Source organism: Vidua chalybeata, chromosome 3 (genome assembly GCF_026979565.1).
Source record: "Vidua chalybeata isolate OUT-0048 chromosome 3, bVidCha1 merged haplotype, whole genome shotgun sequence".
NCBI classification, from domain to species: domain Eukaryota; kingdom Metazoa; phylum Chordata; class Aves; order Passeriformes; family Viduidae; genus Vidua; species Vidua chalybeata.
This window is the reverse complement of record NC_071532.1, coordinates 6274889-6294127: the sequence shown is the minus strand read 5'-3', so window position 1 is coordinate 6294127 and position 19239 is coordinate 6274889. Positions and strand designations below refer to the sequence as shown.

Here is a 19239-nt window from a genome sequence, read left to right as displayed (position 1 = left end):
TTGTAAACAAGTCTCGCTCTATCTTTCTGGTAGTGGCTTAGATCACCCCAAAGCCACTTCTTTTCCAGGCTGAACAACGAATTCCCTCGTAGAAGAAGTGCTCTGTCTTTCCAATCCTTGTGGTAGCCTTCTCTGGACTTGTGGAGAAACACAGTCCAAAACACAGCCAATAACACAACTGGAAACCAGCTCTCACTTGAGGGTGAGGTGAAGATGTGCAATGTCAGGCAGGAACCAGTGCCGACCCCCAGGGACACTCCATGCAATCTCTGGCTTTAGGAGACCATCTCTACACACAGTTTGTGCCTCCTTTTTCCAGGAAGTGACTGCAAGAGCTTGGGAACAGGTGGAGATATGTCATGCTGCCTGTTTACCTTCTCCACTCGGAGGAGCCAGCGGCTGGAAAGCATGTTCCTGCTTTAAAAGAGCATCTCCCTCCCCACTCTAGAATCCCAGAAGATAAGTGCCCAACGTGTGTCTCAAACACTGATAACTGGATGGCTGTGGAGCCAGTGAATCAGACAGGAATCCCATCAGACAAGAATTCTTGGTGTGAAATACAAAATTGTGTTTTGTGTCAGGTAAATAAAGGCAACCTGTGTAGTTGTGGTTATGAAATGTGTGGAACATGGCCATGGGACAGCTACAAAGATGAGTTCTAATAAACAACTGAGGAAAGCATGAGAGAAGGCTTTTGAACCAATCTTTTGTTTGCAAATAACAAGTATAAGTCTTAAGCTGTTCTGTAATAAGAACTTTTGAATTATAACCTTAGAATGTTGCTTAGTACTAAGGATTTTAAACTGTAGCTTTAGAATGTACAAAGGATTTAAACAGAAAGGGAAGTGACCTTATCTCAAGCTCCTGGAGGAGGAAGATGGACATCAAGATTGCTGATTAGTGACATCGAAAGGGGAAGCTGGACATCACTACCATAGATTAATGATTCCAGAAAATAGAAGTTGGACCCCGCCATCTGGACACACATCCTGGGACATACACAATAGGGTATAGAAATTGGAAAGGAACCAAACATCACCATCATAGATTTATGATCCTGGAGTATAGAATTGTGATGTTAAAGGTAGAAATGGAAACTGTCGAAAGCTCACGTAGAAACTGGGAAAAGATTGTGAATATGCATGAATATGATTGATAAACACCAGCAAGCCCAACAACTGGTGTGCAGTCAGAGGGGAAAACTCCCACCACTGTACCCAGTGCTGTCTTTGCTCATACATTACCATATTAATTAATAAATTGAATTGCTGCTTGATATATTGGCTGAGTCAAGTGTCTCATCCCTAACATTGGTAAGACCAAAAGACTGTTGGTATTAACACACTGTGAGGAAGAACAAGTTGTGACTGGAGAAGGGGGCCATGAGGAGGTAGGGCACCACTTTCCTCGGACAAACATCCTTGCTTAAGTTCTTGGAGATAAGCACAACAAACCACAGTGCAAGCACAGGAATGAGGCCAAGACATGGGCATGGGCTGTAGGAGGGATCAAGGCCACCCCAGACCCTTGACAGAATAGACTGTGCATGAGAGCTAATTTACACAGAGAGAGAGAAACGAGTTTTCAGGGCAGGGAAACCTAGCCACAAAAAGGTATCCCTGCACTGAACATCCGCTGGATCACTTTCTCTTTCTCTTTCCCTTTCCCTCTCTCTTTCTCTCTCTTCCCCCTTTAATTCTTCTCTTCCTTTCACTCTTCCCTTTCCCCCTTCCCCTTTATGCAAAACCCCCTGCCGTGCGCTTTTCGTGCATGCCAGGGGCACACTTCACACCAACTCCTACGCCGAGTGCATGATTTCCTACTCAAATCCGGTTCTTTGCGGGCCCTATTGCCGGGCTCCCTTCCGCCCAAGCGCAATTCCGAGACCGGAATCGTTTCCCCTCACGGCCGGCTCCCGGGCCGCCGCTTCCGCCTCCGCTCCGCTCCGTCACGTCACCGCCGGCGCCGGGCGCGGCTCCCGCCCCGCTGCCGCTGCCGCTGCCGCTGCCGCTGCCGCCGTGCCCGGGAGCCGCCCGCGGTGCTCGGCCACCCGCCCGCAGGTAAGCGCGGCCACCCGCCGGCTTTCCCCGCGGACTTCCCGTGGCTTTAGGCCTTTCCCGAGGCCTTGGGAAGCGGGGAGCGCGCTGCCGGGAGGCGGGGCCGCTGTGCGTGCGTTGTTAGTGAGCGTTATAAACGCGGTTCATGGAGTCACGGCGTGCTGGGCGGCGGAAGGGATTTTAAAGATCGTGTCGTTCCAACCCCTCTGCTGTGCACAGGGACGCCTTCCACTAGGCGAGGTTGCTTACACTCCATCCGGCCTGGCCTTGAATGTTTAATGTCTGACGTGTTCACGACTTGCTTACCTGTACGTGAGAAAAAAAAAAAAAAAAAACATGGGCTTTAGGCTTTTCTTTATTTTTTTGCATTTTTAGGGATGGTTATTCTGTAGGCAGTAAACTGTTACATTCCTGTTAAAGATTGGCAAAAAATGCTGCAACTTGAGGAGCCTCGAGAAGTTGGCCAAGTTTTTCCAAGAGAAGGTACAGTGTGCATATGCAGGCCGTGAACGCAGCTGAGCAGCACCTAACAGAAGGGCAGGTGGTACTTAAAGTTATGAGTACCTTGGAGTGAAGCTTCTGTCGCTCTCGTGTTGCTGCAAAGGTCAAGATGTCCCCCTCCTTAGGCTTTGTCTCAGCTTTCTGACCACAAGCTTAGTTGCTGCCAGCATCGTGGAATGGACTTCCACTAGCAAATTAAACTTTAGGTGATGCCGATTAAAAGGCTTCATTTTTGAGACAAACAAAAATGGAAGAACTGGATTTTAGAATCAGCATTGGCATGTGTTTGGCACATTTCTTGGTTTTAAAAGTATAAAAAAACACTTCAAATCTAAAATACCTGTATATTGCTAATCCTGTGGCAGCATGACCATTGGTAAAGAAATGACAAAACACTCAACACAAGGCTCTTCTCCAGAGTGTGAGAAACTTGAAAGTAATTGGTAGAATTTTCAGGCTTCATGTCAGAAAAGAAGTGCACAAGGCACACAAACCTTTATGAGAAGTGCCTTTCCCTTTGAAGTGGCTTAAGATTTTTAGCATTGTTTTTTCATCTGTGGTCTGCTTTTCCCCTAAATAAATAAACAGTACACTGAAATGGACTGGCCACCATAGCTCTAGGTTTTTTTCCAGCATCAGTAAAATTGATGCTAAGAACACAAACATCCCACAATTACTACATTATATTGAACCAAAAAATGGGTATACATGCTTCTAATAGTGAACAGCCAAATAAAAATAATAGTTAGCACAGCCAAATAAAAACCAGCCCAAAATTGCTGTTCAAAATGGTACAGAGAGGCACTACATAAATTGCAAATACAGAAAATTGCATTCCAGTAAAGGGAAGTGCTTTTTCATGTATTGTGGAACTAGTGGCTAAAGAAAACTAGGTCAGCAGTTCAAAAGGATTGGGAAAACCTCTTGGCTTTAATTCTGGATATTCATATTCATGGTGCTGATATCAGTGGAGAGTGGCAGCAGGTTGTAGTAGTAAACTCTCCATAGTTTACAGGTATACAGGCGGTGCAAACTGCAGGCAGGTCATTTCCTGTTTGCTGCAAATTTGGTAGGACAGAGGTATTCAGTATGGATTGTTATCCCCACTGTGTGTAAACTGACTTGTCCAAGGAGACAGTCTTTTGTTGCACAAGAAGTTCCTGGTAGGTTCAGTGCCAAGAAAAGTATATGTTTTAAAGACCAGTTTAGAGACACAAATTTAGTACCACTTTAGAGTGAACTTGAACGGAAGTGTGGCAGCATATCTGAATGTGGGAGCTTTTATAAAAACCTCTCACGAAGAAATGTTCTGCATATTCCTGAAGAAAGCTGTTTTTATTATTGTACTTATGCTGGGTGTACTGATGGGTTGGAGCTGAACAAGAGGCAGGTTATATTGGATTTATTCAGAAAGAGAAACCACTGTGTCATCCAAGATGTGGAATTCGAGACAGTTGATTACAGAGAGTAAAAGAATGTTTTATGAATCGTGCAGATGGAGTTGAAGGTTTACATCAGTGGATGTAGATGGGGCTGTGGTGAATGAGGGATGTTTAATCCAAGCTGTTTTCCCATGGGAAATCCTTCAGCCTTTATTGGCTGAAGTTTAAATGAGCCTATAATACTATTCTCTCCCTTAAAATTTTAATCTCCTTTTAAAACAGATGAGAATAAACTTCACGAATCCTCTGAAGCTCAAGTGACTCAGTGGCATCAGCAAGAGATTGATAGGTGTGAGCTGTTTTGTAGGATGGCTCAGTGCAGGATTTTTTGGTGGCTGGAGCCTGGCTTTGAAGGCAGGGATTTCTTGAAGGCTGTTTCCCAGTTGTACTGTAGTGCAAATGATGCCCTGCTTAACTACCGTGGCTTGAGCTGGGATATTTTTAAGGGGATCAAGATAAGCCTACTGGTGTACACCTGATATTTCATTGTAGGCTTCTTTACTTTTGCAATGGAAATCTTTCTTGCAAACAGGATTGTGAGTTGGCATTGCAAGAGTGCTCTAATTGTGCTAGCTTTGCTCTCCAGCTGCCCCAACCAAGCAGGCTTGAAAGGACAAAGCAAAGCAGGCCTGTGGGCACAGTGATGACTAGGGGGCAAGTAATTATTTTTTATGAGCAATAAGACGTGTCTGTCACAGATTAGAGCCTTTCGAACTCAGAACTTTGCAAACAAGGAGGTTTGTGGCCAAAGAACCTAATCCTCATCTCTGGTAGCTTTAAATTTAGGATGCTGGTTGTTCTGTTGCCCTACATCCACAGCAGTGACCTACAGTGTTAGAGTAGAAGTTACACTTTGCTGCACCTGCACATCAGCTGCTTTCACTGCAGGCTGAGAGTCAGAGCTCACAAGAGGGAGGACAGTGCCAGTTTTCAGGAGCTGACAGAGATGGTTCATCATATCAATGATGTTCATGTGTTTATTTTGAATTTGAGAACAGTTTTATGTGTCCTGACCAAAAGGTTTTGGGTTTGTTTATGTTTTCTCTAGTTTGTATTTTTTTTCCTCTCTGCAATCAGTAAATATCCATGAAAAGAAGAAATAATCTAATTACCTAATCTGATTTTTGTTAGGTGAAAAATCTGAAAAAATAAAGGATCTGAGCTAAGTATGAAGAAAAGACCTTTTAATGCTTAAGAAACACACAAGAATTAACATGATGTATGAATTGCAATATTTAGCAGAATGCTAAATCGCTTTTTGTCTTCTGTTTACATGTTACAAAATATTTCAAATACACCATTTTTATCCTGGACTTGCAGTTTTAATTCCAGTTGAAAACCACGTGCATGATGCTAACGCTGAGCATTTTTCATTTCTGCTTAAGTGGTTTCCTATTGCCGTGTTGACAGATGCATGTGGCTTCCACTACTTTCACAATGTATCTTCAGCAAAATCTCTCATGGAGATACTTCTGGCCTAAATTAGAATTTGTATCTTTCAGTATGACAGGGCTTTGCTGGGGGCAGAGAGGGAAGAGCAGGAAGGGAAGTTTGGTTTTGCTTTTTAAGCCAGCTGGCAATTGCTTTCGAAGGCTTGTGTTAAATGACCTCTAGATATATTAAAGGATTATTCATAAAAGCCACCTGAAAATTGACTGCAGTTTCTCTTTTTCCTGGGTGTGCTTTTCTTAAAAGGGGTCTGTAGTTCTTCTCTTTTTTATCCTGGAAGATAAATATAGCTAATTTTGCCAGTAGTATTGTCAACCATCTGTATTCTGTGTGTTTTTATTTAAAATAGCTTCATATGGCATTTCACTTGGTTGTATCTTAGATCAATAGCCATGTTAACACTACAGCAAACTGCTTTTGATTGTCACCTGTGTAGTTGTTTTTACAGAGTCTGCAGAAGATGACATATCTTCTCTTTCTCCTTTTCATATTTGTGTCTTTTCTGTGGTTCATTAATAATGTCTGATATTTCCCTGCCTTTTTGCAGTTTGTATTACCTACTTTGGTTTATAGTATATTGATATGTTGGCTGCAAAGAGAACAAGGTGTTCCTTGTGTTCTAAGCAGAAAATGGAGTCATCTTTCTGAATAAATGAGGTTTTATTCAGAATTTTTCAGAAATTTCAGAATATTCAGAAATTTTGCACCTATGGAAACTAATAAACATTTTTTAAACAGACCTAAATGCAATGCATAAATTTTCTCATGAAAATGGTTTACTTTTGCAATCTAAAGTCCTTTTCTTCATCGAATACATATTCTTATGTTTTTTTTTTTTTCCCCCAAAAATTACATGGCAGCTCAGGTTATTAAAAGGGAAGTTTGTTTCTGGTAAGTTGGTGTTAGGAAGTTGTACAACATTTTTCATCACAGTTTTTTTGCCTCAGTGTCCTTAATCAAAGTTGTCCATTTCTTTTGCATTTTATGTTTATGGTTTATGAACCTTTCTTTGCATTCTCAAAAATAATCTTTTAAAGTGTTACAATTGTAACACAACCACAGGTTATGCATTGTGCATCATAGGTCTTACTGCTTGATAATGAAAATTCTGTCTTACTTCCTTTAGAATTCCCCATTGTTTGCATTACTTACCTAGCTAGAATTTTTCATTACTTCTCTTACCTGAATATTTCTACTATCCTTAATTTTTAAAGGTAGAACTCAGTGCCAAATAAAAGCTTGTTGAACGTCAGTAAATTCAGGACAGAAAACCTGTCTAATTAACATTGTCTTCAGGGTCTGAATTAAGTTTTTGCTTGTTCAAAATACAAAAAGAAACACTTGAAGAACTTTGAGGAAAGATTTGTTTGTTATTTAATAACTGAAACATAACTACTGAGGGCAGTACAGCTTTTGGGTATGTTTAGAGAGTCATGGAATTCCCTGCTGTCCTTGGCTTTGTCATTGTGCAGGTGTGAGTACACAACCCATGCGTTGACTTTGGCAGAAACAGCTTTGTGGAGTTTCTGGTGTACATGTTTTCTAATGTAGTTTGCTCTTGTTAAGGTTACCAAAATTATTTTAGGCTGTTGACTTTTGCCTCATTGTTGGCATGTATATCCTGCTTAGAGATTAGTTATACTGAAACAGCAGTGTAATGAAAAGACAGAGGTCCCTACACAGCAGGAGTAGGAGCTTGGTAGTTCCTGTTGAAGTGAACAGAAAACACAAGTTTAATAATTTCTTCCCGCTCCCCAGGCAGAAGCAGCAGACTTACAGTGAAGGGTTCTGTACACAGGCTAAAGGGCAGCCTTGTTCCATTGAAGTTCGATTGTTGGAGGTTAAGATTTTTCCTTTTCTTTCTTTTATCTTTCTCTCATGGAATTTTGTCCCACTTGTTGTAAGAGACAATAACAACCGCTACTTATAAGAGACAAAAGAAATGGCCAGGGTGGGGGAAGGGTGCGGCTGGCTGCTCTCTTACCTGAAGGGCTTTTTCTTGGGAAGGGCAGAGATATGGTGAGATTCTGGCTGGGGCATGAGGGGCTGGGCTTTGCCCCCGCTCTCTCTCACTCTCGGCAGGGGGACAGAGGGACAGCCGGTCTGTGGTCACTGCCAGGGGGATTTGCTGCCACTACTGAGCTTTGTCCTCCCACTGCTTCTCCTACCGCAGGCGAGCCTTTGCTCACCTCATGAACTGGGACTTAATTAACACCCGGTCCCACTGGAAAGGACCGTCACCATCTCTTCGGGTGTCTCAGGGGAAAACCCGAGGGGACCCCGACCCTCTCCCCCTTCCCAGAGGGCGCGTCTCCCCGGCTGTGTGCGGCAGCTGCTGCAGGGAAGCCCGGCTGCTGCTGCCCAGCCTCGCTGTTTTCTGACGCTGCCTCAGGCTTTTTCGCTACACTCTTACCCAGCACCCCATGTCCACCCGAGCCCCGAAGCTCCTGCTAAAGCTGCGGGGTTTTCTGTTACATTTTGTTTTGCCCCCCGGGTGTGCCTTCCCCTGCAGTCCCACTTCGCCACCCGGCCCGCCCGCCATTGCCGCGTGAGGGAGACGCGGCCGAGCTCGCTCCGCAGCGCCCCCTGCAGGCGCGGGGGAATCATCGCACCCGCCCTGCCCGGCCGGGAGCCAGCAGCGCCCCTGCCGGCTGTGCCCGGAACTGCACCGCAGGGGAAAGTGCCTGCAGCCCCGAGAGGCTGGGACTGCGTCTGTGCTGCTGCTGGCCTTGTTTGTCTGCCTTCTTATCCCTGTACGTACTGCTAAAGAGCTGTCATTCCTTTCCCCATATCTTTGCATGAAAGCCATGTAATTTCAAATTTATAATAATTTGGAGGGAAGTGGGTCATATTTTTCCATTCCAAGGGAGGTTTCTGCCTTCTTTGGCAGACACCTGCTTTTCAAACCAAGACACTGATGCAGATTTTTCCCTTTCCTTGCTAATAGTGTCAAGTAAATACTCAGTAAATATGAGGATAAACATAATTCTTTCTGGTTCATGAGACAGCAATGATAGCAAAGTATATTTCAGACTGTATTTGTTATCTTTTCCTTCTATGTTCCTATTCTTCTTCTGTCTTACTTCTTAAGTCTAACTTGGTATACTGAAAAGAATTTCAAATATGTGACTATTTATCCTTATAAACCAGCTCAAATTAATTTTGGTAACACATACTTGCTACAGGCTTTTGTTAGTTCTCTTTTTTATTCTTGCTGGTGCTGGATACACTGATTAAGGGAGAGAGAGAAGTTGGAATTTATCACTATGTTTGTGCCTGCCTGTCAAATCAAGACCGTCGTAGGTTAAGTACTGCAGTGTTGGAAAGATCTGTAGGTGATTGTTGGATTGGATTACCTCTCTCCCTGTTTGTGTAAGTGAAGGGAGCATGTGTTGACAGACACCTTCTAGCCAAACTTGGCTGTATTAACAACCAGGAAAATCTAGTTTCTTTTTTAGTTTTGAGGGGTTTTTAATGCTGTATTATATGACCAAAAGTTAACAACAGACGTTGTTTCTGAACCCTTTTAATCAACCTAATATGGCAGATTATAAAGCGGGAGGCCAGGAGGGTAGAACGAAACACAAACAGTGTTATTGTGAATGTCAGAAATAATTGTATTGATATTTTGCCTTTCTGTGGGCAGCATCTTGTGGATCCAGCTCAGCTTTCTTCCTTGTGTCTGCCACAGCTGACAGAAGTAATACTTATGTGTGTGGTGTGTGGGTTACATGCTGGGGTGGGGAGGGGACCTTTAGCATGGCTGGCATTGTGATTCTGTACTCAGTGTGAGAACCAGCTCTGACCAGGATGAGCAGTCATGCAGCTGAGTAGGATTATAATTCTTAACTGTGCAAACAATAGCAGCGAAACTGGGCTGGTTAACTGCCTGATCATATTTCTGAAATCACATGGTGTGGTTAAAACTGAAGTTGCAGACAAGTTTGAGTAGCTCCACACTGTTTTTTCTCCCAGTCATCTTCCTTTTTGACCTCCAAGAGACAATATAAATAAACCTCTCTCACACATCCCATGCTCTTGCCAGGGAAAGATCAAATGGTTATCTAAAACAAACTGCAGTGATGTGACAGCTCTTTGCTGTTTGCACTGGCTGTGTGGCTTGGTGTTCATAGATGAAGTGCATTCTCTCCAATTTCTGTTCCCTCCCTCTGTACTCAGTACCTGGAGAGTGGGATTCTCACACTGATTCTAAGAAGAAAAGTCTGCAATGATCCAGGTACTCCCACTATTCTTGATGCAGCTCACCAAATAGGCAGGAAAATTACATATTTCTTCTCTTCTTTCCTTAGAACATTCGAAAAGTTGTTGCTTAGTAGAAGTTGTAGAAAATAACATAGCTCTAAGTAACATTAACTCCCCAAGATAATACATGATTTATGATTTGAGAGGAATTAAAGATATTGATTATAAACCAGCAGCCAGATGGCTTGGCAGTAGCCATAGCGTGGTACTATGAATTCTGGGAACAAAAAAGGGGTGCTTTGGTATTTTTCTCATCTTATTTCCCAGTTGCTGTGCACTGATCTGTTGACAGGGTTGCAAGAGTTTTCTGAAATCCCATAATCAACTCAGCTTTGTTACAGGTAGAGTTATATTGGGGATTATAATACCCGTAGGGACTTCAGAAAGGTGGATACAGGGTTCACAAGCAGAATTTTTTGGACCTACTCCTAAATGAACTGACCATGACATAACTGGTGCTGAAGTAATGTCTCTTCCTAAGACAGACTGAAGCCCCATTGGTTTGGTTTGTGGTTTGGGGTTTTTTTTTTTTTTGGTTAGTTAGTTAGTTTTAGTTTTGTTTTTCCTGGTGTCCTGCCTGCTGCTTGGTGTAGCTCTTTATATAGTGTGATTTACAGAGCACTTCTTTTAAACACGCAAATAATTACTTTCTATCATAGATCATAAAAGCTAAATACTGTTTTAGGACTATTGCAAGAACAGGTACTAAAGTCATGTAAATTGTAATGCTCCTTCATGCCATTTTGCACAGGACTTAGGAGATATCCCTGAAATTGCAGGACCTTTAACTGTGTTGCTGCTGGCATTATCTGCTAGAACTCTACACATGTAGGCATTTCTTATAACGTTTAATGAACGAATGCTAATGCTTTGTGTTGTAAATTACAGTCTGTAGGTACTTAATGAAAAGGATTATTATTTTTGTTTCCGCTTTCCAGATGGAAATGTCGGAAGATGATAATAACATGGAAGAATACCCCACTGAAATTCATGATTATCTCACAGCATTTGAAAAGTCTCTTGGTTCTGTAGATGAGATGCTGAAGACAATGATGTCAGTTTCTAGGAGTGAGCTTTTGCAAAAGGTAAGTTATCTTCCTTTTGAAACTCTTTTCCTTATTAATACACAAATACTTGAGAGCCTGAATTGAAATAAAAGGGTCGGTTAGGCCAGCCACTTCACTGAGAAATAACAAAAATGACACTCCTACAGTTGACACCTACTGTTAAATCCTTACATTTCTAAGATACCCAGATGGTTGTACAAGCTCAGCAATGCAACACATGCTCTTCCAAGCTGGTAAGTGATGACTTTACCAGTGAGTCATTTAGCTCAGGGACATTATAGCTTATTCCTGACCTTCCTTAACATGCTTGTCCATAATGGAGAGGTCACTCACATTTTTGACTGAGACTTTTTCACATCAAACTGAATGGAACTGGTGTACCCAGCAGGATGTGAAGGTGAGCTGGCAGAAGTGAGAATTGATCTGATTCCAGAAGTCTAGACTTGCAGAATCTGAGCTGTTTCCTCTAGCTGTGCTATAAATCTGCAAAATGTCTCTTTTTGTCAGAGGAAGCTAGTGCCTAAGAATTTCATATAAGCATCTCTTGTCTTGTAACTTTTAAAGCCTAACGTGTAATTTCTTTCTGTAGGGCAAGAAAAAGGCAGCACATGAGGGAACTTCTTTATCCTGTGAGGATTTCTTACACAAATAAATTATGAAGAAAACAGTCTTGACAACACAGATCTTTTGACAGTATCCATGTTAGAGCTAGTGAGCTGTACAATGATCTTATCAGAGTTTCTGGAAGTCGTGTAGGACTAAAATAATAAATTGACTTTGACAGTCAAGGGAAACAAAAACCCTTTCATTGCCTTTATCCTTCCTTTGCTTTATATCCATAAGTCTTCTGTCATGCATTGAAGACCCAGTCTGCCAAGTGTAGTGTTAACATTCATTGATTGCATATTGACGTTTGTGTTTCAGCAACTTTTAAACTTTTTTTTTTCCCTTCCATTGATGGCAACAGCTATTTTGAATTAAGTTTCTGTGGAAAAACGGGGACTTAATTTCTGACTATGGGAGCAGTAGTCCAAGAGCTACATGCTAAGGGATTGTGCATTTGGTTGTATGGGACTTAACTTCATTTAACTTCAGACTGGGAGAATTACATGAACACTCGGAGAGGAGAGAATGAATGGTCTTGTGATGGCATGGAAATAAGGCACAAGCATAGTCTCCATGAACTTGTGATGCAAAAACGTGCTCCTTCAGTGTGTATTCTTTTATTAATACATTTGCAATTATAAAATGTGCACATTAACAGAATCTGTGCATATCTTGCTTAAGAATCTTAAAAATTTTGTTTTTTTTTTTCCATTCTAGTTAGATCCTCTTGAGCAAGCAAAGCTGGATTTGGTTTCGGTGTACGCATTAAATTCTATGTTCTGGGGTAAGTATGTGGTAGAAAGGAAAACATAGTATTTATGATTACCATTCAAACACCTAGACAACCACAAACACTAAATAATCATATCTCATAGCCAAATAACTAAAAACTTGCAATTACCCTGAGGACCCACATTATTGCCATCCATAGGGTAAATGATGCTGAAATTCCAAATCAAAAATCTATATTTAGAAAAGCTAATTTTGCACATGTGTAAGTACGTTTCTGATTCCTTTGTGGCACCCTTTTCTGTTCTTTAAAGGACTGAAAGTTTAGCAATTTTAGTTGTTAAATTTTAACCATTTTAGTTGTTGGGGGTATTTTAGCTGCAATATTTAATAATAATAGTTCTTCAGATACTTAATGACACAGCTAACAATTCTTATGAATGATTTTGTGTGGAAGGTTTGGTTTTCCTATGTGACTGCTTGATAGGATCCTCAGTCATAGACAGCTTTCACTTTCAAAACAATCTTGTTTTTTTCTTGTAGTATACTTGGCTACCCAGGGAATCAATCCAAAGGAACATCCAGTGAAACAAGAACTGGTGAGTTGCTTACACTGCATGTGTCCTACTTGTGCAGGATGGTTAGACCAAATAGAAGTTTAAAAATGTTTATATCTACATTTAAAAATGATACATTACTCTAATGGCGTGCATATCCTACATGGTGTTATAAAACTATTTATATGCCCTGCCTCTAAATTAAGAAAGTAATTTTTTTTTTACTTTTAAACAGTACTGTTTAAAGTAAAGTTGTAGAGTCTGCTGAAATTAGAAAAGGATGATGAATGATATTACCTTTTCTTTTTTTCCACCTTTGGTCGAGAATTGGATTCTGTGCAGAGCAGCTTTTCACTTGTATCTGTTAAATGGAAAAATGTTACAGGCCTGATAATAATTTATAACTTCCAGTATGGCATTTTTTTTCTTACAAATACTTGGAATCATGTTAATCTCTGAGGCTGCCTTTTCTTACTTTTGTTTGACTCTAAAAGTACAGTGTGGTTGATTTACTAGCGAAGACGGGAAAGTGCCCCCCTCCCCCTTCCAAGCCCTCCATTAATTCATTTTCTCAGCAGTAAAGAATCCAGTTCAGCAACAAAGCTAAAAGCTTTTTTGGCACCAGTTGTATGTGTATTGTCCAGTAATTCTGCATTAGTGACATATTTATGACCTATAATAAATCTTTAGTTTTGTCTTTATATTCCATTTAGATGCATGACTACAGTATAGAAGGCCAGCTATCTTGAAAATTCTGCTGACTTAAAAACCCAAATCATTTAGCCTGAAGAAAAAACTGAAATCAAAACTTCTCACTACTCATTTTAGTTCCTGAATAAATGAAAATATTAAATCTCAGCAGATGTAAAATACTTAGCTTAGATGTAATCCTTACATAATCAGTGGAATGAGAAAGAGGACTAAAAAATGCAGAAAGCTAGCCTGAATAACAAGAATGCTTCTATTTTTAATTTTGTGAGCTTTTCAGTAGTCTAGACTGTATCATATTAAAAAATGCATCAGTTAATACTTCATGAGCTTTCTGTCAGTTTTTTGTTCCTCCTATATTATATTGTGTCTGAATATCGTGTTAATTTAGTGATACCAAGAACTTTTATCTCTTCTGCTGTGGATATTTTATGTTTGTATTTTGCTTCACAACTGCTGTTTTAACTCTGAAGAAAGAGTGAATATTTTCATAGCCTAGATTGTTACTCAGGTCTCTTTTCCTTTTGCAAGTATCAAGGTTGAATGAATGCACATTTCTTCCTTCCAAAGGCATTGTGATGTTCTTATTCATGTGGAAAGGGCATTAAAAAAGACTGTTCTGTCATGATTATTTTGTTTGTAGAATTGCTCTCCTTGTGTACATGCAGGTATTCAAACTGTATTAATAAAACTCACACTCAGGCTGTCAGAATTCATTTCTTTTGTCAAGTTGACATTTTCCAGCTCCTTTTTCCCATGTTAATGCATTAGGTTTGCCATCTGTTCTCATTAGCCATCTCAGTCACCAAAGAAATATTACGGCTGATCACGATTTCAGACCCTGTAAAGCCCTCCTTGTTAAAGCTGTGATTTTGATACAGAAAGAGTGGCCAAGTTTTTGACAGTTGCTTATAATGATCACTGAAGATTTGAAAATCAGTTCTGTAGTGTAAGTCCTGTAACTTTTGTTCCAGATTCAAAGAGGTAGCAGTGGCTGTGTGAGAAGTGTGTGGGTTACATATCAAAATTCATTTTAGCAGTATCCACACGTGTTCTGTTAATCCACATTCATAATTCAGGTATCAGGTAGAGCACTACATATATGTGTATATATATATTACTGTTGTTTGTATGACAGTAACACCCAAAGGCCCTACAGCTAAAGGCCATATTAGTCTAAATATGTAGACCTGAAATCTGTAAACCAAATTGTTAAATATTTTGCAGAGTTACTGTAAGTGTACTCCCTCATCAGTAAAGAGAAGCAGGCACTTATCAGAGGTAGATTCCCTTCTTAAAGCTGCTTAGTACCCTCTCAAAGTAATTTTCTTTATTTGTTGCAGGAGCAGATGAGGACGAGTAGGCACATAAATGAGATTGTTAAGCTGGGAGAGTATAGTTCTGTGGGGCTGAGTCCAACTCATGGTTTGGTAAAAAAAAAAAAAAAAAAACCAAAAACCAAACCATAAATACCAAATAACTAGTAGGCTAAGATATGTCAAGTAAGTGTGCCCTTTTCCCTGGAAATAGGCCTGTATTGTTATTTATGGCCATAAAATGAACTTCTTAAATGGCTGGAAATTCATCAGGCTGCCCTAAACAAGTTCTTTGATAAGGCCCCTTGACCATTTCAGGAACTTAACCCCTAGACTTCTGGGTAGTTGCATGTGTGATGCTTGTGCCATGTTTGATTTTGTCTAAGATGCCTTTTTAGCTTTGCTTGGACTTGCTGATTTTTTTTTTTTTTTTTTTTTTTTTTTTTTTGTGGACAGTAGTCAGGCAGTATAATGCATCCATAAATGTGTCAAATACCTAAATATATATTATTTTGGCATCTTTATGTAGGTCAAACTCCAAACTGAGTTCAGTATTTTATTTTCTAACTTTGCTTGCAAGAGCAGTCCCCATATCTCTGCAAATTAGATGCAGAGTCTGAGAGTCTGCATCTCTGTAGGACTTTGTGTTCCTGTTATGGCAGGTGTCATGCAGATGGTGTGGTAGGTACCTGTGATGGAAAATATGCTAAAGGGAAGTCTCAAGATTGCAATATATTGCCTGGTATATTTATTTAAGTAATACTAATCTTCTAGGTATTATAATTCTAGAAGTGCACAGTGTGGAGGACTTCTACTCATTGATTCATTTTAGCAGTAATCTTGGGAGAATGGTTTGAAATACTTTTCCTTTTTTCTTTTCTCCCTAGGAGAGAATAAGAACATACATGAACAAGGTCAAAGAAATAGCAGACAAGAAAAAGGCATCCAAACTCGATAAAGGAGCTGCTTCTAGATTTGTAAAAAATGCACTCTGGGAACCAAATGCAGAAAATGGACATACTTCCAAATCTCCTGCTAAAGGAAAAAAGCAACAGAGGGACTAAATCCTTTTTTCCCCTCATAAGAATTGCAGACACCTAGAACTTACTTGGAAATGTTTTGCATACTGCATGCATCTCACAGAAGTGCTGTATAACAGATTAATTTATACTTACAAATTTTACAGGATTCTATTTTATCCAGAATAAATTTTACAGGATTCTACTTTATCCATTTGTCACTGAGGTGATCACATTTAATGTGTATCTAAAAGTGCCATTTGATGCACACTGGACATTTCATTACTCAGATGATAATGACCTGACATATACTTGTTGGTAATAAATACTAGTGATGTTTTGTTTATAATGCCTATGAATTCAACATTTTAAATGATTTATTGATACTTTTTTATATGTCCTCAATCTCCTCAATATTAAAAAGTTTCAAACACTGCTATCCAGTCTGTGGTGTTTCTGAAAGAGCATTGTGTGAAATGCCGTATTTGTAGAGTTTTGTAAGGTTTATTCACTGTGTTAAACTCTTTTCAACTTGAAGGTGTGCAACATTCCCTTACTTTCTTGCCTCTGAGGAAGCAGGGCTTCAAGGGCCACAAGCAAACACCCTGGATTCTGCTCTAAGCCCCTGTGTCTAGTCAGTGGAAAAGTTAGATATCCCCTAAGGGCAGTTTGTAGGGTCCAAAAAGAAGGAGCAGGCTGGGGATGGCTATTAGGAAACAGCACATGCAGGGGCTTGATGGAATTTTGGCTGCAGTGCTCATCCCTTACTGCTAATGCTCAGAGAAATGTGCTCTGGGGTGGTAGGAGTGTGGCCATCTATTGGTGTTTCTCAAATCTTCACTAGGGAAAGCATCCTCTGGTGCAATAAAAACTACTGCTCCATCTTGGAAATACTGTATTTTTCCTCAAAATTTGAAGATTAGTTATTTAGGAAGAGTGGGGTGTTAGGTGAATTCAGTTTTCAATATGCTACAATGCAAAGTTGAATTATCTGCCCAAAAGCTATTTAACAATTAGCAAGGAATTAACAATTACAAAGGAAAAATAGATTATTTTGCTCAAAAAAATGCAGTATGGGTAGCAGTCCATACAAGTGTTTGGGAAATGCTGTTAGTGTGAAAGACTAAATGATAAGAACAAAGCTCTGGTATTGCAAGCTGAATGATGTTCAGTGGATGGTTGCTGTCCTTGGCATTGTACTGCAGCAGGCAGTGCAGAGTGTGAACTAAACTGAATTAGGTATTAAAACGAAGGGTTTTCCCTAACTGTTATCTAAAAATACACATTTGAAAGGAAAAATTCAATGCATTGACAAGTTTATTAAACTCATTACAAGTCTAGAAACTTTTTTAGTGACTGGTATGAATTTCCATATTATTGTTTACAATAAACTCTTCAGGTAAATAGCAATGCCTTCAATCCATCTAACAAGAGAAGTATTTAGGTGTGGGTACCTAACCTTGCTGCCTCAAATCACAGGACTGCTTATGTGAGTATACATATCAAAGGCCTATAAAAAGCTAAAATGACAAATGACAGTGCTTTATTTCTTTAGGTTAATGAATGTCATGGTTGTGTCAAATGAAGGAGCTGTTGGACTTCGGAGTCCAAAAAATAGGAGAGTCGGGAAAGTTGTGTTTTGTGGCTTTTTTATTTTTTTTTTTTTTTTTGTTTTTTTTTTTTTGTTTTTTTTTTTTTTTTTTGTTTTTTGTTTTTTTTTTGTTTTGTTTAATTACCCTGTCTCGTACCCCGTTCAACGTGACACTGCAGATGGCAGTGTTAGACTGTTATAAATAGACTTCTGGACTAGGTGTGAGTGTTGAGGTCTGCATGTACAAAGCATGAGGTTCAAAATGTTAATCTCAAACCCACCGATCTAAAAAAAAGAAAAAAGGTCAGGTGTTCTTTGGACTAGTGGGGAAGACGTTTGGAGGATAGAAGTGGTCTGAAGTAGCACAAACCAGAGCACTTTAATATAGAAATTTTCTGGGAGATAACATCTTCTGCTTTGAGAGGCATTGTCTTGAGGAAATGAGTAGCTCAGCTTGTACTTATGTGCAGTGCTGTTAATTAAAAGGGGATTGGAGGACATTTCCATTACATGATTTTCCTCTTAAGCTTCAATTATAGGTTTTGTTTTAAAAGGATAATTTCTGAAAAGGATCATAATTCATTGTCCAGTAAAGTACACAGGTTTCATTGGTAAATGTTTAAACAAGAGTAATGCAAGGCTATTAGCTGAGACTTACTGAGGTAGAAGTCCATCTGGCATAATTAATTATATGCAGGTATTTGACATTTGTAATAGGGCAGTTTAAATAGATATAGCATGTGCAATTTTGTGAATTTTTTTTAAGCCTTGCATCATTCGGTACAGCTGTTAATGGTGTGGATTGCAGCTTTGGTTTTCTGACACAACACAACCCAGACAAATACCCCACAAACTAAGAATCCTCACCCTGTGCTTATTATTCACTAACAGCCCTATTTGAAAGAAGCTTGAAATCATGATTATGAATGCTAAGTGGTTTTTATATCATTGAAGTGATTACTTTGTTAAAGACTTTGTTTTGATTCAGACATTTAGTGAGTTCTTGGAACTTTTCTTGCTTTCCACTCTTTGCACCAAGGAAGTGGTGAGGTTGGTGAGAGCATGTGAAATTAGCAGCTGGGACTTGAATTTGGTATGAGGTTGCATGAGGAATTTTCCAAGTTCACAAAAATATATTTCAGAAGAGAAATGAAAATGCAGCTCGGGATGTTAAATACCACTCGTGTTAGTGGCAAATAACTACATAAAAATAGCACTTTGCCATTAACTGTCCTAGCCATTAAGGAGATTTTTACTGCAACAAAATGTCTATCTGGCATGAGAAACGAGGTATTCTCGGAGCTGTGTGAATTTTCCACAGGTCTCTTCCTAGAAAATGTTTATCTGACAGAGAGTTTACTGTGGCTGTGAACAAAGGGGGAATTTTCCTAGGGCTTAAATTTCCAGCCTTAAAAGTGCTTGGCATATGACTTGGGAAGTCAACATATCAATGATGCTCATTCCTACTCCTTCAGTATTTTTATTACTGGAGAACTGCATTCCTAAGGGTTTGTTTTTTATTAAGTCATCTTATTTTTCCTGGCCTTGAAAATCAGTGCGAGCACAGAGCTTTGTCAAAAACTGTCAGTGTTGCAGTTATATTGAAAATCTCAAACATATTTATCTGGAATAATAAAAGCTAAGCAAACAAAATTCTCTCGGGATTGGGAACTTTCTTGGGTTTAAGAGGGTAGACTGATAGTCAGTTTTTATCTGCAGGGCTGGGAATATTACAAATGTAGAGGGAAATCCTAGTTTTCATAGTAAATGACATACATTACCCAGGAGGTGATGGTGACCCGTTTCTGCAGCTCTGGAGGGAGAGACCTTGGTTACCTAGATCAAGACTTGTATCAGCTTTTGGGAGCCATCAGCAGCAAACTCCAGTCTGTAACTGGAAACATGGGTGGAGTTACATTGATGGAAGTGGCTTC

General features: G+C 39.8%; 1 protein-coding gene and 1 long non-coding RNA gene across 4 annotated transcripts; one reads left to right on the top strand and one right to left on the bottom strand.

Moving 5' to 3' along the window:
- Positions 1-1976: 1976 nt before the first annotated feature.
- Positions 1977-16153, top strand: C1D (C1D nuclear receptor corepressor). 2 transcript variants are annotated; one of them, XM_053939669.1, is made up of 5 exons: positions 1977-2060; positions 10651-10797; positions 12103-12169; positions 12658-12713; positions 15583-16153. In XM_053939669.1, the coding sequence occupies exons 2-5, from the start codon at positions 10651-10653 to the stop codon at positions 15757-15759; spliced, it is 447 nt and encodes a 148-aa protein (XP_053795644.1). In that variant the 5' UTR covers positions 1977-2060; the 3' UTR covers positions 15760-16153. The 2 variants fall into 2 exon arrangements, with proteins under 2 accessions (XP_053795644.1, XP_053795643.1); XM_053939668.1 differs by lacking the exon at positions 1977-2060 and adding an exon at positions 2286-2365.
- On the bottom strand, positions 5188-8025 carry LOC128786423 (uncharacterized). 2 transcript variants are annotated; one of them, XR_008430283.1, is made up of 4 exons: positions 7434-8025; positions 7227-7343; positions 5645-5722; positions 5188-5477 (listed from the first exon to the last, which is right to left on the bottom strand). It is a non-coding gene; the product is annotated as an uncharacterized LOC128786423 (long non-coding RNA). The 2 variants fall into 2 exon arrangements; XR_008430282.1 differs by having other exon boundaries at positions 5188-5722.
- Positions 16154-19239: the final 3086 nt, after the last annotated feature.

Coding starts and splice junctions, on each gene's coding strand:
- C1D (XM_053939668.1), top strand. CDS start 2,336: ATGTCTGACGTGTTCACGACTTGCTTACCT. Junction 2,366..10,650: donor TGTTCACGACTTGCTTACCT/GTACGTGAGAAA, acceptor TCCGCTTTCCAG/ATGGAAATGTCGGAAGATGA. Junction 10,798..12,102: donor GGAGTGAGCTTTTGCAAAAG/GTAAGTTATCTT, acceptor TTTCCATTCTAG/TTAGATCCTCTTGAGCAAGC.